At 42.9% G+C, this 14,565-nt stretch overlaps 1 protein-coding gene across 1 annotated transcript in view; it reads right to left on the reverse strand.

Annotated features, from left to right (window-relative positions):
- Nucleotides 1–14,565, reverse strand: part of Grin2a (glutamate ionotropic receptor NMDA type subunit 2A) — a 412,491-nt gene that overhangs the window by 75,769 nt on the left and 322,157 nt on the right. The window contains exons 9-10 of the mRNA XM_021209495.2: nt 9,783–9,908; nt 5,457–5,686 (exon numbers count right to left, since the gene is read on the reverse strand). Of these exons, the coding sequence (XP_021065154.1) occupies nt 5,457–5,686; nt 9,783–9,908 (356 nt within the window). The remainder of the gene's footprint in view (nt 1–5,456; nt 5,687–9,782; nt 9,909–14,565) is intronic.

Here is a 14,565-nt window from a genome sequence, read left to right on the forward strand (position 1 = left end):
GTTACCTGTACACACACACACACACACACATACACACACACACACACACACACACACACACACACACACACACACACCTTTCTATATGTAACACACTCTGATGGCACAATGCTCTATTTTTATGGATTTCAAAGTACATTCATATATTGTAAAATTGAAATAGAATGTATAAAACATAGAACATAAAACATTTTAAATGTATCCTTCACTGGAATTAAATATACTCACTTTGTATAACTATTGCTACCATCCATCCATGTGTTTCAAAGATTCAAAACCTTTCCATACCTGTTGTGGCTCACTAGAGAGTCATGACCCCCAGCCTGAAAAGTTAGTTTCTCAAATGGCTCCTCTTTCTCAACTAGATCTATACCGTAGATGGCTCATGTTTCCTACTGGAATGATTCTGGTGAGACTCCCCCAGCCAGGCACCCATTCAGGCAGAGAGCAATAGTTGTGACTTCAATGGCTGTAAGGCCGGTGATGCATAGCCTCTCCTGTCAGTAGGATCACAGAGCTACGACATCATTGCACAGTTCCTATCATGAAACTTCCTCCCAGCTCCTTGAGGCTCTTCATCTCCCACTTGGGAACTGGGTTGTTTAGAGCAGTCCATGAGCCCACTGAGCCTATTTCTCTTATCTATACACTGTGCATAGCTTTGGGAAATAGTCATAACATGCTTGAAATGGCATGTAACTCCATGGCTTTATGCACATCATATTTCATGTTCCACAGCGGTCACATGTGTGTTGTTCTTGCCAACTGTCATCAGTCAGCTTAGCTTTAGCCAGTCTCTTTCCAGTGTGGAGAACACACAATCTTTTCCTAATTATCTTTCATTTCTATCCAGTCCGAAGACAGGTCTGAAGGTCATCTAAATGACTAAGCTGTAGTGTACACTTATGATGGAGGATACAGACACAAAGCTAAGCAATACAATTTGCAAAATAAATTCAGCAATTAACCAGGACATTTCTTTATACTGTATGCTTATGAAGTCTAAGCTGTAGATTAGGGAAAAAGTGTCTCCTATGACTGTAAACCAACAATACCTAGTAACTGTGTGTACTAATTATCATGTGTGTCCAGGCACACATGTATGTATGTTAATCATGTGTGTCCAGCCACACATGTATGTGAGTGCAGTGCATTTTGAGGTTAGAGGGAATAACTAGTGTGGTCAGTGTGATCCTCAGGGGCCATCCACCTTTTTAAAGACAGAATCTCCACTAGCCTGGAATTCTCCAAGCAGGCCAGGCTAGCTGGCCAGTGAGTGTCAAAGACCAACACTGGAATAGTTAGCTTGTATCACCATGCCTGGCCTGTTTGTTACAGGTTCTAAGAATAGAGCTCAGATCTTAATGCACTGCGAGACAATCCCTTTAAAGGCTGAGCTATCTCTGCAGCACATGCTTCTCCATGAGAAACCAACGTGTTGTGGCCTTCAGGGGAGGACAATTCATTCAGAGACCTCCCTACTTAGACTGCGACCTCCCTCCCCTGCCAAAGCACCAGGACTCTGAGAAGGAACACGCGGCTCCCCTGCCTGGGTAGCCCCTAAGCCCCTGCATGGGTGGTTTCAAGAGTCTGAATCCACACAATAACTTCCAAGGCTCCAGAAGTGAAAGTTTAAACCGGGCAGTAAGGATGACAAAGACACCAAGAAGAAACAGGGAGGAGCAGAAGCAGGAAGGACTGGGGAGTGGAAGGAAGTGGGAAGGAGGAAATGACACAAGTAACCCACACATGGTAAGAAGATTACCCCTAATCCTGGAACCCACCTTGCCAGAGCAGAATTAGCATATTCTTCTGTTTGTAAATTGAGCCCTGAGGATACTGAGATATGGGAAGCCTTATGACCAACAGAGACCAAGGTTGACATTTGAACTCAGGTCTGTTTGATCCCCAAAAAGATGATCTTCCTCGAAGAGATGAATTCTCTGTCAGTGTCATTCCCAGTATTTTGGAAAGGGACCTCACTAAAATTCCAGATTTCCTGTATAGTCTCTGGAAGCTTCCGTCACAGATTCACCTACTTGTTACCTAAGCCCAGGTTCATCTAAGCACACCATGGGCCCCAAACATTGTCTTTCACAGCAAGCACTGGTTGAAGAAAAAACTCTCAAACCTGAGGGTCACTCAGGTATTCAGGATTAAAACAATGAAGCAGAACCACCCCTGTGAGCCATATTAAAACAAATTGATTCGGTGCTAATTAACATTTTGCAAACTTTCCTAAAGTAGGTGCCCTTAATCTTCTAGGAGCATTTAGATTATTTACTCAGAAATTTTCTGTTTATCAAACTGCATCAAACATTTAATTAAAAGAGCTATCAGTTTGCATTTGATGCTCTGAGTATGGGAGCTGAGCAGGGTCCCAAGGGGCTACAGCATCTGCTACCAAGTACCTCTCAACCAGAAAAGGTCAGGCATGTGCTTAAAATTAGCTTTCCTACAAGTGGCCATATTATTTAAACTCAAAACTATAATGCAAGAGATTTCTTTCTCTTTGTCTTTGAAAATAGGAACAAAAGTTCTGGGAAGATGGTTTGGTAGTTTAGGAGTCTGCTGCACAAACTTGAGGGCCTGAGTCTGGATTCCCAGCACCCATGAAAGCGTTGGAGATGGCAGCATACAGCTATAACCATAGAACTAGGGAAGCAAAGAGGGGATGGAAACAAGGGGATCCAAGGGGCTTGCTGGTCAGACAGTCCATTCCAAAAGTGAGCTCCTGCTTTAGTAAGAGGTTCTGTTTCAAAATCATTATGTGGAGATGATTAAGAAAGACAATTGGCATTGACCTCTGACCTCCACTACACCCACAGGAGCAGGAGAGAAAGCAAAACTGCTTTTCAACTGATTTTGTGGAAGAGCCTCCCATTCAGAGTAGAGTGCCCCACTGCCTCCCTGAGTCACTTCCTCTAGGAACTGCATCTTTGACCCTTCATATAATAGAGTCATTGGATGGTACTTTGTGCTATAGAAGACTTCGAAGGGCATAAAGTTGTCATAGTTTTCATCAACTTGGATTAAACAAACCCAGGAAGAGGAATCTCTTCCATCGGGTTGGTGTGTGGGAATGTGAGAGGCATTTTCCTACTTGCTAATCAATGTAGTCGGGTCCAGTTCACCCTGAGCATGTGGTCTTGTAACTAAGAAAGGTAAGTAAGCCTGAGCCTAGAAGCAAGCCATTAAGAAGCAGTCCTCCATGGTCTCTGCTTCAGTTCTTGCCTCCGGGTTCCTGCCTTTCCTTGGTGATGGATGAACACCTTCTTCTCTATGTTGTTTTTGGTCATTGTTTTGCCATGGCAACAGAAAGCTAATTAGTACAGGCACAGCTCCGGCATCTTTTGCTTTTCTCCAAACTGTGAATCCCAGACTGACAGAGAAGGACCGGCAAACAGTGAGGTTACATGGTATGACTAGTCATGGCAGAAAGGAGACAGAGGTCTAACTTGTCTGCCTCTACATGCAATGCTTCAGTGGTCTATGGATGGCCACTGTTTCAGATGGGGTTCTCTCACCCAAACCATGAGCCAAAGCTTCAGATGAAAGTGACGTAATGATGGCAGACTTCAATGCAGACCCATCAGGGAAAGGGGGCAAAACAGGGACAGGAAGCTGGCCAAAGTTCTGTCTAGTGGTCTCTGTTTGCTTCTGTGGCTAACTCTGAAGAATCCACATGCCACCATCTGTCCATCTGAAGAGCAAGTGGGATCTGGGCTTTTGTACTGCTCATGTTGTCTAGAGGTGACCTGTACCACTGCAGTGAAGGTGTGGGGGACACAGATCTAGAAAGATTCCAGTGGACTCAAGGGAAGGGTACACATGTCTAACATAGCACATATGAATTTACACATTCGGCCAACACTGTGATATCAAAGACCTCCTAGGTGCTATAATGCCATAAACAAAATTTCTTCCAGAGTCTAGAAGTGCAAGACTCTAATTCCAACTACATAAGAAATTGAAACAGAAGGATTTAAAGTTCAAAATGTGTCTGGTCTACAGAACGAGTTCACCGCCAGCCTGGGCAATGTAGTGAGACACAGTCTCAAAACAGAAGCTAAAAGGAAGACTGAAGATATAGCTCAGTGGCAGTATGTAAGTGTTCCTTGGCTCACTCCCACTATTGTGGGGGGGAAGGGGGAGACACACACACACACACACAGAGACAGAGACAGAGACAGAGACAGAGACAGAGACAGAGACAGAGGGCAGACATAAACTGGCCAATTCTGAGCCCCTCCTTCCCGAGGTAACTTTAGTCTTATCAACTTAACCCTTTAAGATCCTTGCCTGCCCAAGACTTCCCCTTTCTCTGATGTTTCCTTGTGCACCGTTTATTTTTCTTCCTAGTAAAACCTCTAGCTTGTCCAGAGCTCTGGCTCAGTCTGTCATGTTCACCCGAGTAGCCTGGAAAGATCTGCAGGCTTGATATTTTCTCTCCAACCTGAAGTTCAAGGGAGAGCAGCCACAAGAAGATAGGGTAAAATGGCCCCCACACAGGACCCAGGAAGCCCGAAGGCACCACCTAGGGATGAGGTTGGAGACAAGGGAATGGTGGAGGTAATTTTGGTGAGCAAAATGGAAGGAATGTGTGGGAGGAGGCTGGAATGGAAAGACATCTACTCCAGCTGTGGGGGCAGCTTTCTGGGCCTCTGGGAGAGGCCAGGCGCTCCCCTTTGTGAAGGTGACTCCATCTTTGACCTCTCCTGTCTCTCTATTTCTAGGACACTGTGTACCTCTTTCACCAAGAGTGTATGCTGTGGATAAGCTGCAGAGGCTTTTCATGAGCTGATTTTCTACTCAGCAGTTTGTAGATGAATGCCGAACGGGTAGATGCAGACTTGTGTCAACAAGATGCGACAGGGAGGTTTTATAAAGAGACAAATTATCCCCACACACGAGACAGAAAATCTCTGCTGGGCTGCAGGCTCAGCATTGCTGAGTTTAGCAAGTCAAGATCTGTTTCCTGAGCTAAAATTTCAATAGGAGAATGAACCCATTTTACCTCGGCTTCATCCTCTGTGAGGATTTCTGAATAGTCACTCAAACCCCACAGTTCTCTCTGGGATTCAGTGCAGAATGGGGAGAGCAGGTGCTATGGTGCCAGCTTACTGAGGCAGGGGTGTGCTGAAGAGCATCTAAGAAGAAACACTGGGTGATAGAAAACTCTGCGCTCGTTCCAGAAAGGTGATCTTGAGCTGCAGAACCTTCGTGTGAGCATCCTTAAGATCTTACAACTATGAGAAGCTAGGAAAGAGACTCCTTTACACACCAGGCCATGTAGTTTAAGATGCCTTCTCTGATTTATTCGATAAATATGCAATTTACAGGGGACATATCTTGCTTCTGGGTTATAGAGTGGATAGTCAGACCCCTGAGCCACCCCTGTGGAGGACAGCAGTTAGCATGAAACCTCAGTCAACCAGGAAATGGGCTTTCCTTACCTTCTTGTCACTGAGGCCAGTCACTTGGTCCACAAACTCCTCCTGGATCATGAAGGCAGCCAGGTTGGCTGTGTAACTTGCAAGGAAGATGACGGCAAAGAAGGCCCACACTGACACCATTATCTTGCTGGTTGTACCTTTAGGATTCTGGACAGGCACAGAATTGTTGAAGACCAGGCCCCAGAGGAGCCATATAGCTTTTCCAATAGTAAAAGAAGGCCCATGGGGAGCTGCAAGTGGCAGAAAGAACAGTCACAGTATTTCCAGAGCGTGTACACTCGTGTGGTGTGTGTGTGTGTGTGTGTGTGTGTGTGTGTGTGTGTGTGTGTGTGAACTATGGCAGTTCCGGGTAGTATTAGAGGGCTGGAAGTTAAAAGCATGCCAATGTTCTCTTCCTCAGTTGTCCCTGAAACTTTACTGCAGTCAACCTCTTTTTTTTGCTTTAACATAATTAGCATTTCCCTCACATTTCTATCTAACTGGATTTTACCACATTTCTTAAAAAGAAAATAGTTATGCAAAAACGAGGGTTTCCATGAAAAGTGGCGCTAAGACATGGTTTTAAATTTGGATTTGATTTCCATTTGGGGAAACCAAACTCCTTTAAAAATGTAAAGGAGTCTTCTTGCTCATGCTCCCCTCTTTTCTCCTCTTGTTCCTGCTCCTTAACCCCACTCCCCATTGTCCTCCCCCCACTCTAGCTGCTCATGGCTGGCCTCCTCCTCTCCTCTCCTCTCCTCTCCTCTCCTCTCCTCTCCTCTTCTCTCTCTCTCTCTCTCTCTCTCTCTCTCTCCCTCCCTCTCCCTCCCTCCCCCCTCCCTCTCTCTCTTTCTTTCTGCCTTCCTTTCAACTCCCCTCCCCATGCCCTGAATAAACTCTATTCTATACTTTAAAAAAAAAATGTAAAGGCGAACTTAAAGGTAGGAGAATTAGGAGTAGGTTCGATCAAAACACATTATATGCCCTTATGAAACTCTCAAATAATTAAAAAATATAAAGTAAATGTAAAAGAAGTCTACAGAAGCAGGTAGTGGGGGTGGATTGCTTCATGATTGGTTATCCCTAAGAACCATTCAATCTGGCAGGAGTATGCTTGGGATTCTAATTCAGTTGTCCCTGGAAATTGCTCCTGTTCAAATTCATATGAAGAGTATCTACGATATACCAATACAGGAATCACACTCTTTCCCAACAGAGGCATTCAGGAACAGAACAATAGAGCCTAATTCTTTCAACACTTCACAAATGGGAGACATTTCATTGCAGGTCACTGAAAATGAACTGACATCACATCACTCTGCAATGCTCCCAGCAGTGTGTCCCTTTTGTGATTCTTAAGTGTTCCTTGTGACAGGCTTAACTAAGGAGGCAGAACAATATGTGGAGATTTATTGGGATGGGGCATATGAGGATGGTAAAGCAGTCAAGTGACGGTTTTCAAGACTTTGAATTGTACCAAGCCAAAAATAAAAAATCAATTTATGTCTTCACTCTGAGAAAGAAAAACTCCTTCTTTAAGCAGAAGGTTAATTTTTATGTCGTTTAAGTAAATGAAGATATGACAAAATGATGCACTCAGTTCTCTGCTGGCAAAGCAGCAGAACAGGTAATAAAGTACCAGATTTGGTTCTGTTGGATGGGAGTTCTGGAGTTCCAGGTAGGGACCTAAGAGAAAACTCTTTCTCCACTGGCGGCCAGACACTTTCCCACATACAGACAGAGTCCAGCATGCAATGTGTGAAGAAGGCAGTTAACCCTATAATTCCCAATCTCCCCTGCTTCTCTTTGCCTAGTTTTATGATTTTTCTAATATTACTCCCAAGAGGTCAGGAACTCTTGAGTCCATCTAGCTAACTTCATTAGCTACTTAAGTATAGAAGTCACACTAGAAGTGACAGGCATTCGGGAATCAGAGGCAGGGCTGAAAGTGGGATCCTTGGGACATTTTGGGAATTCTGGTTCCATGAATGGTCGGACTCCCTTCCAATTGCATCTTCCTTCATACTTCAGGTCTTCCTCTTTTATTCCTTGTTTTGTTTGTTTCTATTGTCGGGAGTGGAGCCTAGGGCCCTGCATACACTGAACTGTAGCTTCGGCCCTTCTGAAAGGTCTGTCAAGACTTTCCAGACTAGTCTAGAGCTTGCTTTGTCACACAGGATGACCTTGAACGTGTCCTGCCTCAGTCAGTGGCTGAGATGACAGAGTTAGACCACAAGTGTTGGTTCCACTGACAGGGCTACACCACCAGGGTTGGTTTCACTGATGGGTCTACACCTCCATCACTGGTTTCCCTTTCCGTTTCTTAGACAGGTCTGGATGGGTTCTAACTTCAGACATTTCTATTGGTTGATACTTGAACGGTCTTTTCTGTCTTTCTTGAAACTAAACCTTTCCTTTAGATCTCAGATGAACCTGGTCAATATGAAACACCTTCCCTTGTCTTAGCATCCTATCTAAAAGCAGAACCCCATCCCTCACCACCACATGAGTCTGATTTGTGAGCCTCCTGTGATTTTCTACTATCTATGATAACTAATTTGCTGACATCTTGTCTCTCCAGCGAAGTCTTAAAGTCCATGAGAGTCAGGACAGCTCCATCCGATTCACTTGCTGTCTCCTGCACCCACATGAGGCTTCACTCACAGAATATACTCAGTAAATACCCATGCAATGAATGTGGAGTGCACAACTGCATACTCTGACGGTGAAAATCCTATTTTACCCTAGTGTAATTGTCACAAGGAATGACCTCAGCCTCCACTGGGTGGAAAGCTCCTGCACAGTTTGTCCCTTACTTAAACACATGGTTATGTATGGAGCTTTCCTGAGTTAGAAGATGACAAGCACTGTGTACACTGCCCTTCAACGGCTAAGAAGTAGAAGGACTTGAAGGAAACAATTTCCCTAGTAAACTGCCATGACCTCTTATGACCTCTTGACTGCATCTAGTATTAAATGTTTCAAGTAAAATGTGCTGTGTGCTGAATTAAAAGATGACCTATTCTGGAGGGATATTTAAGACACCAAGTCTTCTTCTTTTGTGGGGGGAGACAGGTACCAAACTTGTGGGTCTTGTACATGCTGGGTAGGTGCTATAACCCTGAGCTCCATTTCTGATCCCTAGGACTCCCTTTCTATGCCATAGCAAGTCACACTGGGGGAGAGGGATTTGATGCTAGCATCTTTCAGGTAACATCCACTTAAGGAGGTGCCATGCATTAAGAAAAATCTACTCAAAATGGTGTCATGTGTTTAGCAAGCCTCTTAGTGCATTATAACCAATGCTTATCTTTACATTTCCTTTTCTGTCTACCAATTCTGCTTTTACCAAGTACGGTACACGATGATCCGACACATCAAGGGGAAAATTTAACTCAGGGGAAATACACCACTTCATAGTTGAATTTATTGTCAAACTAATGCAAATATGATTTACTGGCTTGAAGAGTGTTCTTAAAGTAGAATCTATAAGGTCATTTTATTTGCATAGACTGAAACTGAGATTTGCTGCAGTTTTAACATTTCTTTTGATCTACATTTTAAAAATAAATTGCCCAAACTTTTCAACTCTGTTTTCTCAACAAATTGAATATCAATGATTTTTACTTAACCGCTATTGACTTCAAATTATAACAAGATTAAAATGTTCCGTGCTTAAATCCTGCTTTAAGTTCACGTAAGTCATAGGAATGTGCCAATGCTACTCCCAGGAAAGCTCAGCAATGTGGGGTAAAGTCTATGTCTCTCTGGCTCTATCTCTCTCTGTGTCTCTCTGTCTCTGTCTCTGTCTCTCTCTCTGTGTGTCTGTGTGTGTGAGCCATGCATCTGTCTCTCTGTCTCTGTCTCTGTCTGTGTGTGTGTGTGTGTCTGTGTGTGTGAGTCATGCATCTGTCTCTCTGTCTCTTTCTCTTTCTCTGTGTGTGTGTGTGTGTGTGTGTGTGTGTGTGTCTGTGTGTCTGTGTGTCTGATCATGCATCTACATGTATGAGGACCCACTCAGCTGTGAGCTCATGTGCACGCACATTTGGTAGCCTGTATCCAAAGTCAAGCATCTTCCCCGTATCAGACTCTACCTTTAATGCTTTGAATCTAGAGCTCACCAATTGACTACATTGGCTGTGAGCAACCCCCAGAATCTGCTTGTTTCTGCTCCTCTACATTTAGTGCTGGGCTACGGATGCTCACCATGGTTTCTGGTTTTTACATGGTGCTGGAGATATGAACTCAGGTCCTCATGTTAACACAGCAAGCATATGACACAATGAGCCACCCTTCCAGCCCTGAAACAGCATCCACTTTCTCGTAGGTTCCTGTAGGCTTCCTTACCTTTCCCTTTGGCTAAGTTTCTGTTGTATCCAACAGGACTGAAGTATTCAAAAACGAAGACAGCAATGGCAGAGACAATGAGCAGCATCACGAACATCATCACCCAGACAGAGGCGCTGAAGGGTTCTGCGGGGGAAGAGTTGTAAAGGAAGTCAGTTCTCCTCCAGCAGGAATTCCACTACCCACCTGCAAGCTTGTGCAAAAGACTTGCTGTGATAAAATCTGGTCATTCCAAAGAAGCTGTTCTCTTTGATTCAGATGTGAAACCGTTCTTTATAAAATTATGTGAGGCACTTTATAAGATGGCACATAAGATGATAAAAATAGAGGAGAGAATGTGGCATTATACAAACCAGGTCAAGGATAATATAAGCTAAAAAGAATAATAAGATGAGAAGAAAAATGTTAGGCTGCAAATAAACAGGCCACAGGGTTCACATGACCATAGAACGTTCTAGAAAAGCTGAGGAGAAACAAGCCAGACCCGGTTAGTATACAGACTCTACTAACATGTGCTTTTAATTTTTACATTCATTTGTAGTTTTATATATTAGTGGTGGGGATGGGGGGGGGATTTGTGAAGTAGAAGGAAATTTATAACCTGTTATAAAGGTCTATAAAACCATGGCATTGACAAGAATAATAAAAGGTCATCATTTACTACCCTTTGCTGCAGGTGAATGAGATCTCCGTGACCTAAAAATCAGACTGATGTGGGCAGTGGGCTTAAATAGAGCCAAAGGTCATTTGGCAATATTATATTCATAGGGTAATTCAATAAGACATCACTTAAGTAGAGGTGATGAAGCCTGGGATGGGTAAGTGGTTGCTTCCCTTCAAGTTGTGGACAGTTCACTGGATATAACTTGGGTGGCAGGCAGGTATCTGCCTACATAGAAGGGTGGGGGCACAAGGCTCTAAGTCTGACAACATTCTAGAAAGGTCAGAGATCCTGTAAATAAACGAATACTTCCACTTAACCTGATGGAGAATGTGAATTAGCTGATTAAAGCTGTGTTATCATGTATGATATAGATTAGTTAGAGAATTAAGCAAAAAAAAAAAATCTTAATGAACACATTTCCATCTGATATCACCCACAGACACAAATGAACTGAAAGTCATTTTTTTCTTGGAAGAAAACACTTTTGAGAGTAAAACATAATTAGTGTGACAAAAGCACTTGATGATGCATACTTGGTTATTTTTAAAAGTTGTATAAAGCTGGTAATATTGCTCAAGAATAAAGTTGTGGTCCTGACACGGGCAGATTACAGAGAGATGCTCTTATTGTATAACAAGGCAGTAGTATGTCTAAACTTTAATGATACTGGATAATTCAGGTCTAGAGCAAGCGTTTTGTAATGCAGTTCCAATGGTTTGAACATGTTAAAGGGTTACAGGTGAAGACAGTGCAGCTTCCTTGTTCAATACAAAAACAAGCTCAAGGAATGGAGCCCGAAACTGAAGTTTATCTTAGCTGATTCGAACTAGAGAAATAAACAACATTATACTCCAGAAGTCACTTGTACTCAATAATGAGGTACATCCAAAGTGGAGGATAAGTAGATGGATAGTTGGGAAATCAAAAAGAAAATTTCATCATCAAGAATAAATATGTTAAAGTAATTCTGCAAGCAGGGTGTACTAATGGCAAGGCACTGAGAAGTGCACTAACTTCTCTGGGGAAAGCCTTCAGCATTGCTTTTTAAATGCTGTATACACACACCACATAATGGACAGAGTAACAGATTCCACAATTAAAACCAGAAATTTGCTGAAAAGGAAACCCCCAGTTAATAAAAGCACACTCACTAATTAACTCCCATTTCTCTGTAAGTCCTGAGAATGTCATAAGAATTAGGGGCAACTCACTACTGTGTTTGGGTTCACATGTTGGGATTGTTAAACCCACAGCAGATTTCATTAGGCAGAATACATGCTAGCACTAACATGCTAGTCAGAAAACTTACGCCAGCCACTGATCCAAATGTCTCTTACTGGAAGGTAACGCCATTAGTCTCTCTGCTTGTGATCATGTGTCAGAGATCAAAGGCTCTGCTTCAGGAGTCTGACTTTAAATTTTATTGAACTTCTATTTACTTTGTATATGGTACATATGTGTAGGATGTGTGTGAGTGTGTGTGCCTGCGTGTGTGTGTGTGCGCGTGTGTGTGTGTGTGCGTGTGTGTGCGTGTGCGTGTGCGTGTGTGTGTGTGTGTGTGTGCTCTTGCCGTGGGACACTTGTGAAGGTTGCCAGGCAACTTGCACCCATTGATTCTCTTTCCACCCTGTTGGTCTCTGAGACTGAACTCAGTGGCTAGGCTTGGTGGTGTGAACCTTTATCCACTGAATAATAAGATGTTATTGGCCCTGTGTTGTTTTAATAAATAGAATAGCTGTTTGTGTCCTGCTACTTGCAGACCACACACACACACACACACACACACACACACATACACACACTGAAAACAAATATAAGCAAATCGGTTTATAGCGTCTGAGGAGTGACCCAGAAATACTTTACATGGTGAGTTATATCCTCCAATGGTTTAAAACAGAGTCAACATTTATCCAGGAAGGAGCATCAGTGCGGGAGGTTTTAGGTTAGCACTTGTATGGATCAAAGAAGCTAACCTACTCAGCAAGCTCTTACAATTAACTAGATGGAAATATTACAAGAGACGTCATCTCTGTCCTTGAAGAGCCGCTGGTTTGCTCTTACACAAAAGCTCAGCAGCATTACCTGGCCGGCCATTTCCTGTGTGAGTTAATGGAGTTTGTGTAGGAGAGAGAATAGGAAATAAGTAAGACCGGCATAGTCAGATTTTGCATGTGTAGGCTCTCCGCATGGCAGAGCCCATGATAGAAGTTTGGATCATTATGACTTTCAAAACCTGCACATGATGAATGTACATGTGCACAGCTAGTCCAATAGTGTTTAAATACAGGGTGCAGAGACAATCAGAGAGACAGGGATGCAATTTGGAGACCAGGAAAAATACTAAACTTACTGTATGAAAATGGCTTTGAAAGCAGCTCCTTACCATACATACAATTTATTTTATTTTTAAAGAAACAGTATGAAGGGTGTTAAATTTGACCAAAAAAAGTTGACTTTTTATGGATATATTCTACAGATGCAGGTAAGATTAAAAAAAAAAAATCTACAGAAACTGGGTTGAGGCCAGATTCAATATCAGTGACCCATCTTTATGAGACAAGCCTCTTGATTTTTTTTGTTTCTGATGTCACTGGAAAAAAAGTTCTTTCTGGTTCAGGGACATGGGCTTTCTGTGAAAAGAGACTCATTTCTGGCTGCTGCATGGATTCTATCCTTCCTCCACTTCTTCTTAAGCCGCAGGGCAGGTGTGCTGTTAAACAGTCTGGTGGGCAATGCAGGAAAGGAAGGCAAAGGAAGCTACAAGACTGAGCACCCATCCCGTACTCACTCAGAGTCCTCACTGCAGGCAGCAGGAGCCAGTTGCATTTTGTTCTGGTGTAATGAGGCTCGCTCAAGATATGGATCTCTGAATCCATGTCAAACAAAAGGACAAAGGGGAGAACATAACAAGATACGTCTTTCTCGAGCTTGTTATTAGACCAACAAAGGTTGTAAGAATTGAAGTAATGAGTACAGAAATCAAATGCAGTCAATGGCAAGGATTTCAACAGCGTAACTGGATTATCGGGAATGAAAATAGTCATTGCATATGCTGCTGCGAATAAGGCAGTCTCCACATTTCCTGTTAGTCAACACTGCATGCAAGGAAGAGTGGCTTGGCAGTGATGTACGTTTGCTGACGTGACATAAACTAGGGGCAAGAGGGAGCCACAACTGTGGCCTGAAGTTGGTATCGTGCCTTTGCAAGTGTTTGTTGGTTGGTTTATTATATTCGATGTGTGTGTTTGTTCCTGTGTGTATCTATGTGTACCAATGCATGCAGCACCCATGGAGGGCAGGATAGGCCGTCAGATTCTCTGGAACTAGAGTCACTGGCCACTGTAGGTGCCATGTGAGTGCTGGAAGCTGAACCCAGGTCTTCTGCCAGAGCAGTAAGTGCTCTTAACCACAGAGCAATCTCTCCAGCCCTTGTGATTTTCTTTAATGATGTTTTTCCTATCTCTGGAAGAGCATAAATTTACTTGACCTTAATAAAACCACCTTCCCTAGCTTACACAGCTTTCCTCCTGAGACAAGTGCCTCTCTCTGTCTTCCCAAAGACGAGAAAGCTCACTTAGATGGGAATGTCAGGGAAAAGTTAGTAATCTGAACGTCATGATGTTCAGCAAAATAACATCCAGAAAATAACTTACAATAACGACACACGGTTGCTTTAAAGAAGAAATTAATTATGCTTGGCCGTGTGCCACAAAGTTTCTACAACTCTCACCAGGATTCACACATGCACACAGTCCTGTGCTCAGGGACGTGGACATGGGAAAAATAACTCCACCCCCGATTATCTTTCGTGTAAACACATTTATGAACTAAGAGGAAAGCTGAAAACATTTCCTGTTTTACAAATCCTGTGGTATAAAGGTAGCAATACTTTAAAATATGAGCACAATAATTCTGAATCAGTGTATATTCCTCAGACTGGTTCTTGTTATAGTCCTGGGATAAATCATTGGGTAGTTTCCATTACTTCTGGTATATAAATGATTGCTGAAAGGAAGGGGTGTGTGTGTGTGTGTGTGTGTTAAACAGATTCCCAGCCTTTTTAAAAATTAACTATGGACAGACAGCTTTATTTATTTTAAACGTTTTCATGATTTCAGC

The sequence above is a fragment of the Mus pahari genome, chromosome 12 (genome assembly GCF_900095145.1).
Source record: "Mus pahari chromosome 12, PAHARI_EIJ_v1.1, whole genome shotgun sequence".
NCBI lineage: Eukaryota > Metazoa > Chordata > Mammalia > Rodentia > Muridae > Mus > Mus pahari.